Source organism: Callorhinchus milii, unplaced genomic scaffold, assembly GCF_018977255.1.
Source record: "Callorhinchus milii isolate IMCB2004 unplaced genomic scaffold, IMCB_Cmil_1.0 Scaffold1, whole genome shotgun sequence".
In the NCBI taxonomy this organism is placed as follows: Eukaryota; Metazoa; Chordata; class Chondrichthyes; order Chimaeriformes; family Callorhinchidae; genus Callorhinchus; species Callorhinchus milii.
In genome coordinates, this window is record NW_024704742.1 from 134,641,747 (window position 1) to 134,660,771 (window position 19,025).

Sequence of the window (19,025 nt, forward strand, 5' to 3'; positions counted from 1 at the left end):
GTAAGTCCTCAGTGATTGTTTCTCATTCTTCTCACATCTCTTGTCAATTGGAAACTTTCATGGACAAGAGTTTCCGTCATGTGGTGTGTAGAGATGGCCACACAGACAGAGCAAGTTGAGATGCATTTCAACAGCAGCTACTTGTGCTTAAGCAACACCTTTCACTTAAGATTATGCCTCAACAAAGCGCTTTGCAGGGATGGTGGAAACTCATCATTGTGGGGAACAAGTGGAGGGATGGGAGGGGAAGAGGGAGATAACTGAAAGTCCAATCTGAAAGGCGAATTTGAAAATTGGGAGGAAGGAAGGGTGCTGGGCGGAGAGATGTGGAGAGGGGTTTCTGACGAGCGAGGCTTTGTGGCAGAACACGTTTTCAGTGTGTGATGTGTTTTCTTTATTTCTATCTAACCGTTAGGCTCGGCACCAGATGGACAATGAAATCAACAACCGGTCCTGTGAGGTTTTGGAGGATGGCAAGTATGTGTGCGCTATTGACTTCTCTCTTGATGCTTTGAAGTGCAGGAGTTCAGAAAACATCTAACTATACACATTACTGGGTTTGAAGAGCTACATTAGCAGCTAATGGGGACACTCCATTGATTTGCTCCTGGGCCAAGTTCTGCTTTATCAATCATAAGACACACAGAGAGGCTGTTTGCCCGATCAGTGACTTTGAGATGTCATCCCCTCATGAATGGTGCTATCTAAATTGTATTATATCAGTAATAATAATAATAATAATCTTTGCATTTGATATAATGTCTTATCACATCGTGGAGACATCTCAAAGCACTTCACATGATATAGTGTCAAATGGATTATGAGCAAAATGCGGCAGTTAGTTTCTGCACAGCAGTGTCCACAAAAAAGACAAGGAGTGAGTGACCAATTTTATTTGGGGGATTGTTGGCCAGCACACTGGGAAAGAGAAACACCCTTCTCTTTTCGAATCGTGTCATGGGATCTTCAACATCCACCTGAACAGGCAGACGGATCCTCGGTTTAACATCTCATTGGGAGGCCTGCGCTGGTACATTTCCCTCAATGAGTCACCAAATGTAATCATACTTTCCACGCCCTCATCTCCTCCGCTCCACCATCGGTAGACATGTTTTCAGCCAATACACCCCAAACCTCTCAAACTTTCTGCCTCAATCCCTCCGCCTCGTACCCTCCTTTCCCATCTTCAGATTGCACCTGAAGATCTTCCTCTTTAATCGTACTTACAGCCACCTCCACTCTGCCCTCATCTTGGTGTCAAGCTCCACCACTGTTAAGCGATCTAGGACACTGATGAGCCCAATATAAATGCAAGTTGTTGTTGTTTTGTTGTTTCTCTCTACCCCACACACCATTCTAATGTTGCCCTTTTTTTTAACACGAAAGATGCAAAATTAGAGTGGGATAGAGTGAGACTATTTTTGTTACTGAGATCCATTACTGGACTTAACTGTATTTTTCACCCCCACTTAGTTTTCAACCATCAAAATGGAAGGACTTAAAAGTCGGTGACATTGTGCGATTACGAAGAGATGATTTTATTCCTGTAAGTGAATTTAATAAATGATATTTGAAAATTTTTAAAAAGTGTTGTTGCTTTGTAACAAAAATCCAGTGCCCTGTTTTTAAAGCATTTTGTCATAGTGCAAATTTGGTTATAGTTATAATAATAATAAAAAAATTCTTGTATTTGATGCAGCACCTTATCACGTCATTGAGGTGTCTCAAAATATACAGTTAATTCACTTTATAGTATATTCTGTGAAGCGCTTTGAGACGTCTCGGAGAAGTGATGCAAGAATTATTGCATCCCGCAATAAATGCAAGGATTATTATTAGTGTTATGTTATGTCTCAAAGCGCTTCACAGAATATACTGTAAAGTGAATTGACTGTTTGTTTGCTGCTCGTGCTCACTGGTTGGTTTTCCTGCTAGAATGGCTGATTTACAGGTCAAAAGGCACATTGATCAGTTTGCTTGTCAAAATTCAGATTGCTACGGCAAAGCAGGAAGTGACATTGATAGCAACCTGATGAATCTGAAAATCAGTTATTTTAAAATAATGGGAACTGGCAAGCACAAGGCTAATCTGTCTCCAAAGTGAATAGCTGCTGTAAGGTGTGTCAATAGGCAAATATAGGATTGTGTCCATTTGGAAAATATGGCATCAGATTTGCACACAGCATATGTTCCAGAAACAGACATGGAGTAAAACGATCAATGTTGTCTGGGGGATTGTCATCCAGAATGCCAGGAGAAACCCTTTTCGAATAGCACCGCAGAATCTGGTCCACTCGAACAAGCAGACAGGATCTCCTTTTAGTATCTGAACTGAAGGACGGCATCTCTGACAATGCACCTCTCCCCAGTTCTCCACTGGGATGGCAGCTGAAACTTTGAGCTCAGTGTCCCCAACGTGGGAGGAGATTCAATTCACACCTTCTGACCCAGCTACAAGAGCGCTACCCAATGAGACTATCTGAACAGATGTAGGTTCTAACTTACTCTCTATATCTCCTTTGTTTAGGCTGATCTACTGCTGCTGTCCAGCTCTGAACCCAATAGTCTTTGTTACGTAGAAACAGCTGAACTCGATGGGTAAGCATTCTCAACAGTGAGGAAGAGATGCCTGGCACAATGAATTGGGGATTGGAGGGGTAGGACGGGAGATATGGGGGTGTAGAAATGAGAGTGATGGGGGCTCCTGTGGAATATAAACTCTGACATGGACTAGTTGGGCCAAATGTTCTTTTTCTGTGCCTTATCGTTCTGTGTAACTCTGTACATGTGAGTAGAATTGCCAGCTATCAATGGCAAGCTGTGTGGTTTTAGCTGGTTAGACTCCAACATTTACCCCAACACACTCTCTGGGGTCCCCAAATCTTGGCTTTTCCCAAACTGGACCTAATACTTTCCTGAATTAGGTAAGCAGTCTGCGTCCCTCCAGAGAGAGAGAGAGCACACATTCCATTTCAACAATCTATCTGTGGGATTTCCATGTGTTGGTGGGATGCATGGTTTGGTTCAGCTTGGTTTGGATTCTCTTAAACATGGTAATGAGTTTCCACATGTGTCAGACACTCGGCTGACCAAAAAAAAATGAATGGACTTTCTCAATGGAACAGAATGTATAAGATACACAAATCAGAATATTGACTCTGCTACTGTCTGTGAACTGATCTCAATCCATGTTCTTGCAGTGAAACGAACCTAAAATTTAAGATGTCTCTGGAGGTGACAGACCAGCTGATGAAGGATGAAAAGGGTCTGAAATCTTTTGATGGTGAGTTTTTCAGTCACTGCGCTGAATGGTCCTCGGGCTTGTTTTTTACTGTAAATTGCTCATAACTCCTCTCTCCAAGGGAAAAGGGGCTCAGTGACGAGTTATCAGGAGTGGCGAGTTAAATGTTAAATATATAAATATTAAAATTAAAGCTAAGCCAGTTAGAAGTGAAATCAGGAAGCATTTTGTCACACAAAGGCTAGTGGAAATCTGAAACTCTCTTCCCCAAAAGGCTGTGGATGCTGGATCCATTAAAATTTTCAAGACTTGTTCAGTAAGGGTATCAAAGGATATGGGACAAAGGAGATGGGAGTTGAGTTACAGATCATCCATGATCTAACAGAATGGCGGAACAGGCTCGAGGAGCTAAATGGCCTACTCCTGTCCCTGTGTTATGTTCTTATAAATGTGACCGGGTTATTGATGACAATATGATGACTGAAGTGTTAGTGACATGTTAAAACAGGGTCAAGTTATCAGGAGTTATCTTTATATCAGTGCTCTTCTTCAGAGCACTTAATAATCCGTACATATACAAAGGGCTTCACAAGATATACTGTCAAGGGTATCTTTGTGGGCAGGCAATAGAGGCTGGGGGAGAGATTAATTTTGGTAGGAGTTGATAGGGGTAGGGGGGGCTTTGAATCTTATTAAATGTTTTGAAATTGTCAATTATCTTAAATTGGAAGAGGATAACATCAGGAAACCTGATGTGGTTTGTGTGTATTTCATCCCCCACCACTCCCTGAGATTATGACTCATGAGAATTGAGGAGGGGAATTTGGCTTCAAGGAGGAAAGTTGGATCGAGAGCAGAAAATGAGGGGTGGGAGAGTGAAATGAAGTTCTGAGACGCAGATTAAATATTCCGTTATATGGGGTGTTCACAAAGTCCTGTTACCCCCATATTTTTTTTTGACACAGTGCCCTGACCAACCACTCAAACATGATGAAGAATTATGCTAATTGTACTTAAAAGTACTTAATTGTATTCAGTGCAAGTGTTTAACTGTACTAAGATGTCCAGAGGATCTGTGTGTGTGAGAACACCATCATTTTGTGGCAGATAATGATGCATTGCCATGTTTGGTGCCCATTGTCTACAATGGATGAAGTGAAAGTCTGGTATCAGACATTATTATACTCAACTAATTTGCAACAGAAAATAAAAATTCATTGAAGAAAAAAAAGGGTAAGAGGACTTTGTGAACACCTGCATGTTTTGCTACTGTACACTGAGTTGAATGATCTTAACCCCCTCCCTCCCCCAACACACAAATAGACGTAAAAATATTGCTTCTTTTTGCCACCAGGTATGATCGAGTGCGAAGAGCCCAACAATCGCTTGGATAAGTTCGTGGGAACGTTATCCTGGAGGGACCAGAAATACCCCCTCAGTCTGGACCACATCCTCCTGCGTGGCTGTACTGTACGCAACACCAACATCTCTCATGGGATACTCATCTATGCAGGTTACTGATAATAGTAATATTAATAATAATAATATGCCTTGCATTTGTTATAGCGCCTTATCACATCGTTGGGACGTCTCAAGGCGCTTCACACAATATACTGTAAAGTGAATTGACTGTATATTTTGTGGGCAAAACACGGCAGCCAATTCCGCACAGCAGTGTCCCACAAACAGTTGTGAATTGAGTGACCAAATTATTATTTTTATTTTTTGAAGGGATTATTACCCCAGGAAACCGATTGCCAATCGACTAACAATCGGGTTCCTATTTACTGTTAAGTAAAACAGAGGCATGTGGCGTAAGGAAACATGCCTAACGTTTTGCCCTGCCCGGGATTTGAACCCAAGTCTCTCGCTTGTGAGGCGAGTGCGCTAACCAATACTCTACAGGACTACACTGTTGAAGAATCTAAGTTTTAAGACCATTTTGCTCTGTGTTACAGGAAAGGACACAAAAATAATGAGGAATGGAGGAAAGACACAATTCAAGAGGACTAAAATCGATCAACTAATGAATTATATGGTTTATACGGTGAGAAAAACCTTCTGTTTGGGGATGTGCGGTTCCAAGGGCATTTTCCACCCACTTTTGGGCATGAAATTGATGTTGCTTTTTTATGCAAAATGGTTTGTCCTACTTGGAAAAGCTAAGGGAAGCTTGTTACACAACACTTTCAATGACAAAATAGTGACTTTAGCAGGTCAATCTCCAGCAGTTACCCCAATTCACATTCTGGGGTCCCCCAATCCTTGGGTCTCGCCAACCTACGCCCAATACTCTCTAAAGCTACATTAATGGGTGGTATCCCGCCAGGGAGAGAGAGAGAGGGGGGTGTGTGTATTCCATTATAAATGCAGAGACATTTGTATGTGGAAATTTATAATATTAATAAGAAGAGTCCTTGAAATTTGATATAGCGCTTTATCACATCTTCGAGACGTCTCAAAGCGCTTCACAGAATATACTGTAAAGTGTGTATTTTGTGGGCGAAACCCAGCAGCCAATTGCGCACAGCAGTGTCCCACAAACAGTAGTGGATTGAGTGACCAAATCATTATTACTTAATTTTTGTTTTATACACACATGTGGGACTCCCTGGTTTGGATACTCTTAAGCACAGGGATGGGGTTCCTGCATTTGTCAGACCAATACCAGGCTGACCAAAATTTAATACAATGTATATATTTTCCAGATCTTTCTCTGCCTCATTCTCCTGTCAGCCGGCCTCGCTATTGGCCACACTTTTTGGGAAAGCCAAATCGGCAACATTACTCGGTCCTGGTATCTCGATGATGGCAAAACGGATTCCCCTTCTTACCGAGGCTTCCTCATCTTCTGGGGCTACATCATTGTCATGAACACAATGGTTCCCATTTCTCTCTACGTCAGGTAATTGCATCTCAGTCACAAGGGGCAGAGGGGGTGGTGAACGTGGGATTGGAGTAAGAGTTACAATTCGCTCCAGGATTCCAGGCTGGGTCTGAATTTTGCCCATAAAATACAGAGTCAATTCACTTTACAGGATATTCTGTGAAGTGCTTTGAGACGTCTTGAAGACGTGATAAGGTGCTGTATCAAATGCAAGTCATATTATTTTATGTTATTAATTTTGTAGGTGGGGGAGAGATGAAGAGCATTTTAATAATACTTGCATTTGATATAGCGCCTTATCATGTCTTCGAGACATCTCAAAGCACTTCACAGAATATACTGTAAACTGTACATTTTGTGGGTGATATGCGACAGCCAATTGCTCACAGCTGCGTCCCACAAACATTCGTGGATTGAATGACCAAATTATTAAATCTTCCTCTCATTGGGAATTCGGGGGTGTTTGCTCTGAACTCTCCCATGGGTTAGGGGTGATAGGCGGGTAAGGGGGTGCTTCACACTGGAGAAGGGCAAGCAAACTGAAGTATTGAAGATCTTAACGAGTCAGAGTCATCGTTCACCGAGGCAGATGGTTTAGGCCAAGACATTGGGCCTGATTCTGTCTCAAAAATTCTGCTTGTCTAATGAGAAGTGGGTTGGGGGTGAATCAAAAGGGCCTTTATCATCCAAGCTTCTTAATGAAGTAATGGTGAGTGTCGTGGAAAATCGTAGCTTGACTGTCATCATTCCTAGTTTATCGTTAAAATAGAGAACATGGGTTTACAGCAACAAATTACTTTTGCACTGGGAGAACGTCCCAAGGAGCTGGACAGAGTCAAGGATTTGCGCCCAAGCTGGGGGTTGGATCAGGAGAGTTGGAGGGCTGGGAAGGTAGGGGTAGGAGGGTGACCAAAGGTGAGTTTAAGAGGAAGGTCTTGAAACGGGCCTTGAAGGAGGCAATTGAAGGTTTAGGGTTACAAAGGGCAATTTCAGGACTGAAAATGGGAAGCTTTTCTTCACCCAGAGGATAATCGACAAAGGCAACTGGGTTACTAAGAAGAGTGGTTGAGGCAGGACACTGGGATTCATATATTTTGATAATAGTAATAATCCTTGCTCCTTATCAAGTGATTGAGAAGTCTCAAAGTACTTTACAGAATGTATTGTAAAGTGAATTGACTGAGTAGATTGTGGGTTAAAAGAATTGTAGTGGGATGATGGTAAGGTAGGTGTTGAGGAAGGATAATAATAATAATCCTTGCATTTCATATTGTGCTTTTCACGTCGGGAGGACGTCCCAAAGTGCTTCACAAAACACTGTAAAGTGAATTGACTGTATATTTGTGGGCGACCGCAGCAGCCATTTGCGCACGACAATGTCCCACAAACAGTCGTAGATTGAAAATGACCAATTTATTATTGTTTTTGGTTTTGGAGGGATTATTATTAGGATGAGATCAAATGGGTTAATGGGCCTTCTTCATCCGAACCTCCATCATGATCTCTCTTATTCCTTTCTCTTAGTGTTGAGGTGATCCGCTTGGGACAAAGCTACTTCATAAATTGGGATCTGCAGATGTACTACGCTGAGAAGGACACACCGGCCAAAGCAAGGACAACCACCCTGACCGAACAGCTGGGCCAGATCAAATACATCTTTTCCGATAAGACCGGCACCCTCACGCAGAACATCATGGCTTTTAAGAAGTGCTACGTGAACGGCAGGGCGTATGGTAAGAACAGGGAGATCTCACACATCAGCTGCTCCATTAACCTCCACAAGTCACCTCACCTCAGTAGCTCATTGTGAAATGCTTAGAGAAAGTTTGGTATGAAGCACTGTCAAATGCAAGTAATATTTGGTCTGGGATGGCAGCCTAATACATAGAATGTTATAGCACTATTTGTCTCAACTAGTCCGTGCCGGTGTCTATACTCCACATAAGCCCCCATCCCTCCTATAACCCTCTATTCCCCTCTAATCCCCCCTCTCTTGTATAGGCATTCAGTTTCCTCATAAACATGTTGACGCTTTCAACCACTGCTTCCAACAGTAAGTTCTGCATTCTCGCACCTTCTGAGTAAAGAACCAAGCTTCTCTATCAGATCTGCTCCTGACTATCTTGTATTAAGCCTGGTTTAGTGGTAGCACTCTTATCTCTGAGTCAGAAGGTCGTGGGTTCAAGCCCACATCGGGACTTGAAATCACACAGTCTAAGCTGACACTCCAATGCAACGCTAGTAGTGTTGCATTGTTGAGGGAGCTATCCTTCGGATGAGACATTGCACCGAGGTTCCGTCTGCCTGTTCAGGTGATGTTAAAGATCCCATGGCACTGTTTGAAAAGTGAAGGGTGTTTCTCCGGTGTCCAGGCCAACAATCCCCCAAATAAAATTGGTCATTACTCTATGGCTGTTTGTGGGACATTGCTCTGCGCGATTGGTTGCTGTGTTCTGCCCACAAAATACAGTCAATCCACTTTACAGTATATTATGTGAAGTGCGTTGGGACGTCTGGATGACGAGATAAGGCGATTTATCAAAAGTTGTACTGCTGGTTCCTCGTATTCTTGTTCTCAGTGGACTTTCCTTTTCTGTCTACAGGTGAATTGTGCAACGCTGCTGGAGACAAGACTGACCAAAAAGAGGTGAGGCGAAACTGGTGGTGAAGTTTAGAAATATACCTGGGAGGGAAAGGGGAGTTGTGAAGTAACTTAGGGGTGTAGAATTAATGACTCTCAAGTAGCTGTTGAGGACTGGATCATTAAAAACATTTAAAAAGGAATTGGATGAGTGACTTGGCAGGAAAGAGTTGGAAAGTGGGATTAATACAATATACAAATTCACGGCTTTCACGATAGGCGGAGATCCCTAGGCAAATAACCTTATTTGCATTGCACCCGGGCAGGGGTGGGAGATGATGACCGAAAGCCCAGTGAAAGAGGTAGGTCTTGAGACAGGTCTTGAGGAAGGTGAGGGAGGGAGCGAGTTGGAAGCATTCCGGAGATGGGAGTAGATAGTGGCGTGGGTAGGACAGGGGACATGAAGCAGGCACCACAGAGCAGCCAGTGAACAAGGTGTAGGACAGGGCGAGGCACTGCCCAAAAAGCATTTTCAGCTCAGTTGCTCATGTTTGTAACACTGTTGTCCATTTTCCCAAACCATTCTCAACTATTGCCTTCAAGTCCCTCCACAGTCTCGCCCCACAGTACCTTTGTGACCTTCTCAAATTCTACTGACTTAGTCGCTCCCTACACTCGCTACACACAGGAAGAGTTTGAGGAGGTGTTAAGCGCTGTATAAATGCTGGTTGCTTCTTGTTAACTTTACCCCCCCCCCAACCACCCCTTGGCCATTGTGAGGAGGAACTTTAAATCCTCATCAAAAGCCTTTCCAACCTTGTCTTCTTGCAGCTGGTGGACTTCAGCTGGAACAGTTACTCCGACGGGAAATTCCAGTTTTATGACCATTACTTGCCTACACTGATCCGGTCAGGAAAGGATCCGTCGGTACAGGAATTCTTCAAACTGCTCGGACTCTGCCACACGGTGATGGTGGAAGAAAACAAAGGTAAGCTGTGCTGGGGGATAGAGGGAGGGAGGGGAGAGCGCAGAGAGAGAGGGGAAGGGAGGGGAGGAGGGAGGGAAGGAGGGTGGGAAGGGGGCAGGAGGAGGGGGGGTGGGGTTGGGAGATTTGGGAGTGTTTATGCCTTGCTCCAAACATGAGATGGAATACACAGCCCAAGAAGACGGTAGATATAGAATCGGTGTGAGTGTTTTGGCTGCTGCCCCGATCGAGCCATCCACTCTCAAAATGCCCCCACTTCTATTCCATACCCTGCGCTACTCCCACTCCATCCTTCTCTCCTACAGTGCTCCCTGTCTTCTCTCTCTCATGGATCCTCAAACAGTCTCCCTCTCCTCTAGGCTGGGCATCTCCAAAGCTTTGGAACTCTCTCCCTCGAATCCTCCATCTTGCCCCCTGATTCCCCTCGATAAAATCATGATTGAAGACCTTCTTCTTTGGCAAAATTGACCGCGAAATTTACCTATAAAATACACAGTCACTACACTTCAGCTGAAATCCTGTGAAGTGCTTTGAGACGTTTCAGCAACATGATAAAGGCGTTACATCGTATGCAAACAATATTGTGACGTTCCACGAGTTGATTAGCCCACGCATACACATGTGTATACACATACATATGCATGTGGGCGTCCCCGAATGCAGGCGGTCTTGCACTCACAGCCGTGCACGTAGAAACAAACACACACAGACACATCATCACCCACGCAGGCATTGTTACCATGTTCAGAAGAACCTTCTTCTCCTTGGGATGTCCTCCAGACGTGAAAGGCGCTACACAAATGTCATTTGTTGTTGTTCTTCATTCAAAACCTTAGTTATTTTCTTCCTTTTTTTTCCCTCCCACCGTGTGTGTGTGTGTGTGTGTGTGCGTGTGTGTGTGTGTGTGTGCGTGCGTGCGTGCATCAAAACCAGGCGAATTAGTTTATCAAGCAGCCTCTCCCGATGAAGGAGCCCTGGTCACTGCAGCACGGAATTTTGGCTTTGCCTTTCTGTCCCGCACACAGAACACCATCACAATCAGTGAACTGGGGACAAAGAGGACCTACCAAGTACTGGCCATGTTAGACTTCAACAGCGATCGCAAGAGAATGTCTGTCATTTGTGAGTGTCAAGGTTTTGTAACCCTCATCCTGTAGACCCGGCTGCCTTCGGTCCTCTGTGTTCCCTTGTCTAGTAGGTCGCACCTAGAGACTTTCCTCTTCGACCACTCCTACGGCCATCTGCCCTTTCTACCCGGCTCAGCGTCAAGCTCCGCCATTTCAAGCGCTCAGACACTATCCCACATGAAAAGCGCTATATAAATGCCGGTTAGTGATATGCCTCAGAAGCAAGCTATTCGGTTGAGCATTTTGCTCACAAAATACAGTCAATATAATACATTTACAATATTTGAAACGTCTCAAAGACATGAAAAGGCTTTATGTCAAAAACAAGGATTATTACTATTATATATATATATATTCACTCCTTTTGACTGGAGTGCAGTAGAATGGAAATATTTAGTCTTTTAATTGGATTGAAGACATTTTCTACTTGAACATTTTGGGAGCTGGGTTATTACTTGGCTATTAACAATAATAATTCTTGCATTTGATACAGCACCTTATCATGTTTTCAAGACGTCTCAAAGCGCTTCACAGAATAAACTGTAAAGTGGATTGACTGTATGTTTTGCGGGCGATATTACTTGCCAAATAAAATTGGTCACGCCTTTAATGGCTGTTTGTGGGACATTGTTGTGTACAATTGACAGGGCTGTGTTCATCTAGTGCTGTGTTTGGGCGAAACGCGGCGGCCAATTGCGTACAGCAGTCTCCCACAAACAGTCATGGATTGAAGTGACCAATTTATTTATTTTTTTCTTGAGGGATGATTAAGTAAGGAAAGGAAACTTGCCCCAAGGTGTCACCCTGCCGGGAATCAAACCGTTTCATATTTGCAGTCTGATTTTTTAAGTCATTTTTGATTAGTAATTAATCTCTCAAGGGATCCTTCACGCTGATTTTCTGGAGAAGCAGTCCTGCTGCTGGTGTTAATCTCTGCTCGGAATCACAATAGAAATTCCCATTGCCTTTGGATAGCGTTTATTACAGACCATTCTGCCAGATTATAGTGAGGTTGCACTGTATTTATAATATTAATAATAATCCTTGCTTTTGATATAGCGCTTTTTACCTCCAAATAATCAAATAATATTTGACCATATTATGCATATTTAGTTACAAAATATCTCCTCCCATTACTTCTTCTCACCTTGAGTTTTACAGTTGAGGAGGTGAATAAACCAAACATATGTATCTCTTCGTCTCGCTTTTGAAAATCGGAGACCACTTAAGAAGATCGTTCTTCCAGCTCTCGTGTGACTTGTCATGTTCCTCAAAGGTTATTGTATAGATCGGAGGTGACTGATGGCTTTTTCTTTCCACTCCGTTGCAGTGAGAGACCCAGATGGTAATATCAAACTCTACTGTAAAGGTGCTGACACAGTCATATATGAGAGGTTACATCCCAACAACCCAAAAAGGGATTGTACAGAAGAAGCACTGGTGGTGAGTGAGACATCTGTGTGTCTGTTCCAGAGCACAAATTAATGAATAATTGAAGGGAAGGGAATAAATGTCAGGACTTTGAACTTGTAGTCTAGGCCGATGCTCCAGTGCAGTTCTGGGGGGAAGGGGAGGAGGGTTGCTGTGTTGTTTGAGTTGCCGTCTTTCAGATGAGACATTAAAATGGGGTCCCATCTGCCCGTTCCGCAGTCATTTAAAAAATAAAGTGGGGAGTTCCTGGTCAATAATTACTCAGATAAAATTGGTCAATCACTTCATGGCTGTTTGTGAAACATTGTGTTCAAATTTCATGTTGCGTTCTGAAGGACAACATCTCCGCAATTGGAGTGTCAACCTAGACTATTAACCAAGCTCCTCCATCTCATCTCATAAATGGTTTCTCGTTCCATCCCCTGGCCGGTCAGCCCAGGGCTCCATCCTTGGCCCTCTTCTATTCCTTATCTATATGCTTCCCTCTGGGTGATGTAATCCGCAGACACAGGGTAAACTTCCACATGTATGTGGATGACACACAAATCTACTTTGCCTCCTCCAGTACCAACCCCAGGTCCACCGATGCTCTATCAGCTTGTCTGGCAGACATTCGTGGAGTCCTGTAGCTCAGTGGTTAGAGCACTCGCTTTGACAAGCGAGAGACCTGAGTTCAATTCCAGGCAGAGGGCGAAACCCTGGGCAAGTTTCCTTACTCCACACAGAGCCTAATAATAATCCCTCCAAAACCAAAACCAATAATAAATTGGTCATTTTCAATCTTCGACTGTTTGTGGGACATTGCTGTGCGTAATTGGCTGCCGCGTTCGCCCACAAATATACAGTCAATTCACTTTACAGTGTCTTCTGTGAAGCTCTTTGGGACGTCCTCCCGACGTGAAAAGCACTATATCAAATGCAAGGATTATTATTATTATTATTAAGCCATGGATGAGTATAAACTTCCTGCAGCTGAATATGGACAAGACGGAAACCGTTACTCCTTGGCTCCCGTCAACGTCTTCACACCTGCAGATCTAAACTCCGAGCTCTCCTTCAGACTCACCAAACCAGTGCGAAACCTAGGCGTCCAGTTTGACCCCCAGCTGTCCTTCCTCCCCTACATCCAATCCCTGACCAGGACCACCTTCTTCCACCTCCACCACATTGCCCTCCTCTGACTGTACCTTACTCCAAATGCAGCCAAACCCTTGTCCATGCATTTGTCACCTTCCGCCTTGTTTACACCAATGCACTCCTCCCCGATCTCCCCAGCTCCACCATTTACAAGATGCAGCTCATTCAGAATTCTGCCACCTGCATACTGACCTGGACCAAACTCCTTACCACATTTCACCAGTTCTGGCCAGACTCCACTGGCTCCAACATCACCGAACGGATTGATTTCAAGATCCTCACACTCGTGTTCAAATCTATTCACGCCCTGGCACCTCCCTACCTCTCCGACTTCCTCACTCCCCAATCCCACCTAGCTGCTCTGCTCAGCTGCCACCGGCCTCCTGCTCGTCCCTCACACCCTCCGCCACATCAACAGTGGTCGGGCTTTCAGCCATTATACCCCAAAACTCTGTAACACTCTCCCTCAATCCCTCTGCCTTGCCCCCTCTCTCCCCTCTTTCAAGTCCCACCTGAAAACTTTCCTCTTTAACTGTGCTTACGCCCACCTCCTCCCCCGTCACCCCGGCTTGGAGTCAGACTCCACCACAGCTCTGAGATGCTACCCTCCATGGAGGGTGCTATATAAGTGTAAGTTATTGTTGTTGTCAATCGTAAATTTGGATTGCAAGATTTATCACAAAGACTCCAAAATAATAACTAAAGTAGCAGAAAAAAACTGAAGAATCTTTGTGTCTGCTCCCACACCTTTGAAGCCTTCTTTGCCTCCTTCAAGGCCCATCTCAAGACCCTCCTCTTCGACCATGCCTTTGGCCACCCTCCCTGCCCTCCATTCTTCCTGATCCCAACCCCTAGCTCGGGTCCAATTCCCTGACTGTCCAGAGCCTTGGGACATCCTCCTGATGTGAAATGCACCGTATAAGTGTAATGTGTTGATGTTGCTATCTCTCTCGCAGGATTTTGCAACTCAGACCCTCAGAACCCTGTGTCTAACCTACAAGGATATCAGCGAGGCTGAGTACTCAATTTGGAACAAGAAATACGCAGCTGCCAGTGTCTCCACAAATAACCGCGAAAAAGCACTTGACGAAGTGTATGAAGAAATTGAAACCAATTTATACGTACGTGTGTATATTTTGTTTGTAGCCTGCTTCATATCCCCTGTCCCACCATTGCCTTTGAGTCAAATGGCTGTAGGTTCAAACCCCATGTGTGGAGTTTGAACTCACAGTCTAGGTTGACACTACATAGCACTCCATTGCATTTACTTTAGACAAATGTCAATCTACCATAAGCAATGCAGTCATTACAATCACAGGATTTACTTAAAAATCTGTAAAGCACTTTGAGATCTCGCCCCAATAAGACGGCCTCTATACCCACTCACCCCACCATTGGCGAGAGAGCCTTCAGCGACTCTGCCCCCAACTTCTGAAACCCCATCCCCCAATCACTCCGCCTCACCCCCTCCTTAGTCTCCTTCAAATCACGCCTCAAACCATCCTCTTCGACCATGCCATCGACCACCTCCTTCCCCTCCCCTCCCTTCTCCCCCCGACCCCAGCTCGGGTCTGAAATGCTATACACTGTCCAGTGCCTTGGGACGTCCTCCCAACATGAAAGGCGCTGTACAAATGTAATCTTGTTGTTTGCAGCTCATCGGAGCCACTGCCATAGAAGATAAGCTGCAAGATGGTGTTCCTGAGACGATCGAAACTCTCGCAAAAGGACAGATTAAAATCTGGATGCTGACTGGAGACAAAAAAGGTAACTACCAGTGTTGGAACTCCAGTACCATGCATTTGAGATTGTTTCTGCTCCTTTTGCTCAGTGGGAAAGCTTGTCAGATAGCGATATCAACAGTAAGCTATGCGGTTTTAGGGACGTCTGTGAAGCACTTTGAGACGTCTCAACAATGTGGTAAGGCAAATGAAAGTGTTATTATTTATTATTGTTGTGGAATGATGAGACCAAATGAGATGAAGGGCTTTCTTTATCCGAAAGGCTCGTGTATTTGGGATTAAATATTCAGAAAGCCAGTGTAAACTTAATGGGTAAATGGTCTCACTTTCTGTGCTATAACATTCTAATTACTACTCCAACAACAACTTGCATTTATGTAACACCCTTTACCCATGTAGCATGAAGGGTGTTACACCTTGAAGCTTGAAACTCTTAAATGTGGTGTGGTTTGAATATAATAACGCCGTGTGAAGTTGATTTAATTAGTGATTTTTGTTTTCTCTTGTTTTTAAACAATTAGAAACTGCCGAAAATATTGGTTACTCTTGTCGGCTGCTAACCGAAGAAATGACAATACATTACGGAGAGGAGATTGGGTAAGTGAATTCTTAACCTTGAAATGTGCATTGTTTGCTGATGTACCAACTTGTGCACTGGTGCCTGGCTTCGTCGGCAGTATTCTGGCCTCTGAATCAGAAGGTTGTGGGTTCCAACCCCATGTTACGACTTTGAAATCGTACAGTCTATGCTGACAATCCAAGGCTGTGCTACATTCTCAGATGAGACGTTAAACTGAGGTCCCATCTGCCTGTCCAGGTGTACTTTAAAGATTCCATGGCGCTATTCAAAAAGAGAAGGGAGCCTTTCCTGATTTTCAACAACTTGCCAGATAAAATGATCATTCACTTCATTGCTTGTGGGACATTGCTGCGTGCAAATTGTTTACCACTGTCACTTTCGAAAAAATACAGTCGCTGAACTTTACAGTATATCCTGTGAAGCGCTTTGAGATGTCCTCTTGACATAAAAGATCATGCATTAAATGTAATAATAATCCTTGAATTTGGTATAGTTCCTTATCAGGGTGAATTCACTGTAAAGTGAATTGACTGTATATTCTGTAGGAGAAATTGATGGAATGTTATTAATTCCCTTTGAAATGCCCCCAATTCAGTCTGCTCCAACAACCAACCCAACCAATATCCATATTTTAATAACCTGTTATTTTGGCAGATCGCTTTCCGGGGATAATAATCCCTCCAAATACAAAACAATGACCACTCAATCTACGACTGTTTGTAGCTCACTGCTGTGTGCAATAGTCTGCCATGTTCGGCTCACAAAGTACAGTCATTCCACTTTACAATATATCCTGTGAAGCGTTTTGAGATGCCTCAACAACATAACAAGGCAAGGATTATTCTTATTATAACCCTAGGTGGTTATAACTAGTAGAGGTATGAAAAGAAAAGTACTGTAGCTTTTTTCTTTGGTCAACTATCAATTTAGTTGCCATTTGCTCTACCCTCCAGTTGGGTGGTAGGAGGGTACAATCATTATATGTATGGATCTGTGCACCTCTGCAGGCAATGTTAAGGCATGACACATTGAGGCATGCAACAAATCCTTCACTCTCTAGTACCTCCCTACCTCTCCGACCTCCTCATTCCCCAATGCACCACCCGTCTCCTCCGCTCGACTGGCACCGGCCTCCTGCTTGTACCATGCACCCTCCGCCCCACCAGCCAGAAGTCGCACTTTCAGCCACTACGCCCTGAAACTCTGGAACATTCTCCCTCAATCCCTCTGCCTTGCCCCCCTCTCTCCCCTTTTTCAAGTCCCGCCTGAAAACCTTCCTCTTTGACTTGCTTATGGCCACCTCCCCTCCCCGGCTTGGAGTCAGGCTCCGCCACTGTTAAACTCTCTGAGCCGCTAACCTGCATGTAGGCTGATATATAAGTACAAGTTGTTGTTGTGTGACTAGAAGATATTTCATGGTATAGACACTATGGAAGTTCTTGATCATTGAGTCTAGTCCATGAGTGTTGGGTGGCAGCAAAGGTAACGGCACACAAAGGAGATGCCTCGCCAAGTTTTTAACCGAGCCCCTTCTCTTCCTTTTTCAGTGACATTCTCAACACCCTGCAGGAGAATAGGAAGAATGCTAGAGCGGATGGCAAGCATGCTCGTTCCTTCTTCGACAGCAAGGAGAATCACGCCCTCATCATCACCGGATCCTGGCTGGTATGTAAAACTCAGGCTGGGAAAGGTGGCCTCTCTGCAGATGAAGCAACTTGACGTGAGATTAGTCACCGCTTCATTCCCTGTGCCTTCATTGTCTGCCCTTCCAAGTCCTGCCGATGGGATGGTCTGTCATCAGCAGTGCCCTGGAGTCCTGCGGATCTGCCTGGAACAGGACTAACGAGATAGCCAAAGAGGACTGGCTTGATTCCAACTTTCCGTTGCCAAATACGTCACCTTGTGAAAAGACACCACTGTGTAAATTTCAAGAAGCTGGAAATTAGATTTTTTTTAATATTAATTTAAATCCATTTATTGCAATACTTGAGTCCCTCCACCAGAGAGCGACAGTTCAAGAGACTGGCAAATTAGGTGACTGTGTGTGGTCTGAGGGCTTTTATTTCCTTCTTCTCCATTATCTTTAAAGGGACTAAATTTCCCATTCATTTGCATGTGTGGTTGAATTTTATTTTATTAATTTTAAGTCTAGTGTGTATGTGTGTGTGGGGAGTGAGGAGGAGAGAGAAAAGGTCACCTAAGTCACCTTTTTCATAGAATCTTAGATTCTTACAGCACAGAAGGAGGCCATTCGGCCCATTGTACCTGTGCCAACTCTTTGAAAGAGCTACCCAACTAGTCCCACTCCCCCGTTCTTACCCCGTAGCGCTGCAAATTTTTTCTTTTTAAGTACCTATCCAATTCCCTTTTGAAAACTATCGTTTAATCTGCTTCCATCAACTTTTCATGTGTGAGCTTTGGCAATGAGAGTGTTGGGCAGTAATTGGGTGTCAAGTGAAGGGGATTAAATATTACCAGCATTGGTGGTTGAGGCCAGGTTGGGACTTGTTTTATAAAACAAAACAACTCAATGCTGTGATGGGAGGACAGTGGGGTGGGCGTTGTGGAAGAATGAGATCAGATGAACCAAAGAGCCTTCTTCATCCAACTAAACTTGCATCTCTTTCTCCCTCTTCTCCCTCACCCCCCCCCCCACCCCACACCCCGCCCCAACCAATTTTGCACTGAAACAGAACGAAATACTTCGCGAGAAGAAGAGGAGGAAAAAGAAGTGGTTCAGGCTTCCAAAAACGGAGGACGAGAAAAGGCTGCATCAGGAGAGGGAGCAACAGGAGGAGGCGTCCAAAGATAGGCGTCAGCAGGACTTTGTGGAACTCGCCTGCCAATGCAGCACCGTCATCTGCTGCCGGGTCACCCCCAAGCAGAAGGCCATGGTTGTCAGCCTGGTGAAAAAATACAAAAAAGCCATCACCCTAGCAATCGGAGATGGAGCTAATGATGTCAACATGATTAAAAGTAAGTGTGAGCAAGGCTTTGGTATCTTATTCTCCATTGGGCTGATCTTTGTTGTCGTTGTTGTTGTTTATCTCCTCCCTCTGCAGTCAAGTGATCAACAAGTGAATGAGTATCATCCTGGTGTGGGGGTAGAGCAGGAGGTAAGCAGGGTCTCATTGAGGCTGAGCTGGCTCCAAGGTTACGTGCCTGGCAACCGAATATTAAAATCGAGTCAACTTTCTGTGGTGGTTTCGGTAGTCCAGTTCATGAGCCAGCCGGGTCTGCAGTACTTGATGATGACAGCACAGTCAGCCTGGCTCATCGGTAAGACTTAGAGAAGCAGACCAGACACTGGGGTC

At 44.3% G+C, this 19,025-nt stretch overlaps 1 protein-coding gene across 1 annotated transcript in view; it reads left to right on the forward strand.

Moving 5' to 3' along the window:
• atp8b1 (ATPase phospholipid transporting 8B1) overlaps window positions 1–19,025 on the forward strand; it is a 62,443-nt gene that overhangs the window by 32,146 nt on the left and 11,272 nt on the right. The window contains exons 6-22 of the mRNA XM_007903081.2: window positions 416–477; window positions 1,474–1,546; window positions 2,528–2,598; window positions 3,201–3,283; window positions 4,596–4,754; window positions 5,200–5,288; window positions 5,950–6,146; window positions 7,653–7,861; window positions 8,732–8,775; window positions 9,541–9,697; window positions 10,628–10,816; window positions 12,152–12,264; window positions 14,346–14,510; window positions 15,045–15,156; window positions 15,653–15,728; window positions 17,259–17,376; window positions 18,405–18,687. Coding sequence (XP_007901272.1) covers window positions 416–477; window positions 1,474–1,546; window positions 2,528–2,598; window positions 3,201–3,283; window positions 4,596–4,754; window positions 5,200–5,288; window positions 5,950–6,146; window positions 7,653–7,861; window positions 8,732–8,775; window positions 9,541–9,697; window positions 10,628–10,816; window positions 12,152–12,264; window positions 14,346–14,510; window positions 15,045–15,156; window positions 15,653–15,728; window positions 17,259–17,376; window positions 18,405–18,687 — 2,200 coding nt within the window. The remainder of the gene's footprint in view (window positions 1–415; window positions 478–1,473; window positions 1,547–2,527; window positions 2,599–3,200; window positions 3,284–4,595; window positions 4,755–5,199; window positions 5,289–5,949; window positions 6,147–7,652; window positions 7,862–8,731; window positions 8,776–9,540; window positions 9,698–10,627; window positions 10,817–12,151; window positions 12,265–14,345; window positions 14,511–15,044; window positions 15,157–15,652; window positions 15,729–17,258; window positions 17,377–18,404; window positions 18,688–19,025) is intronic.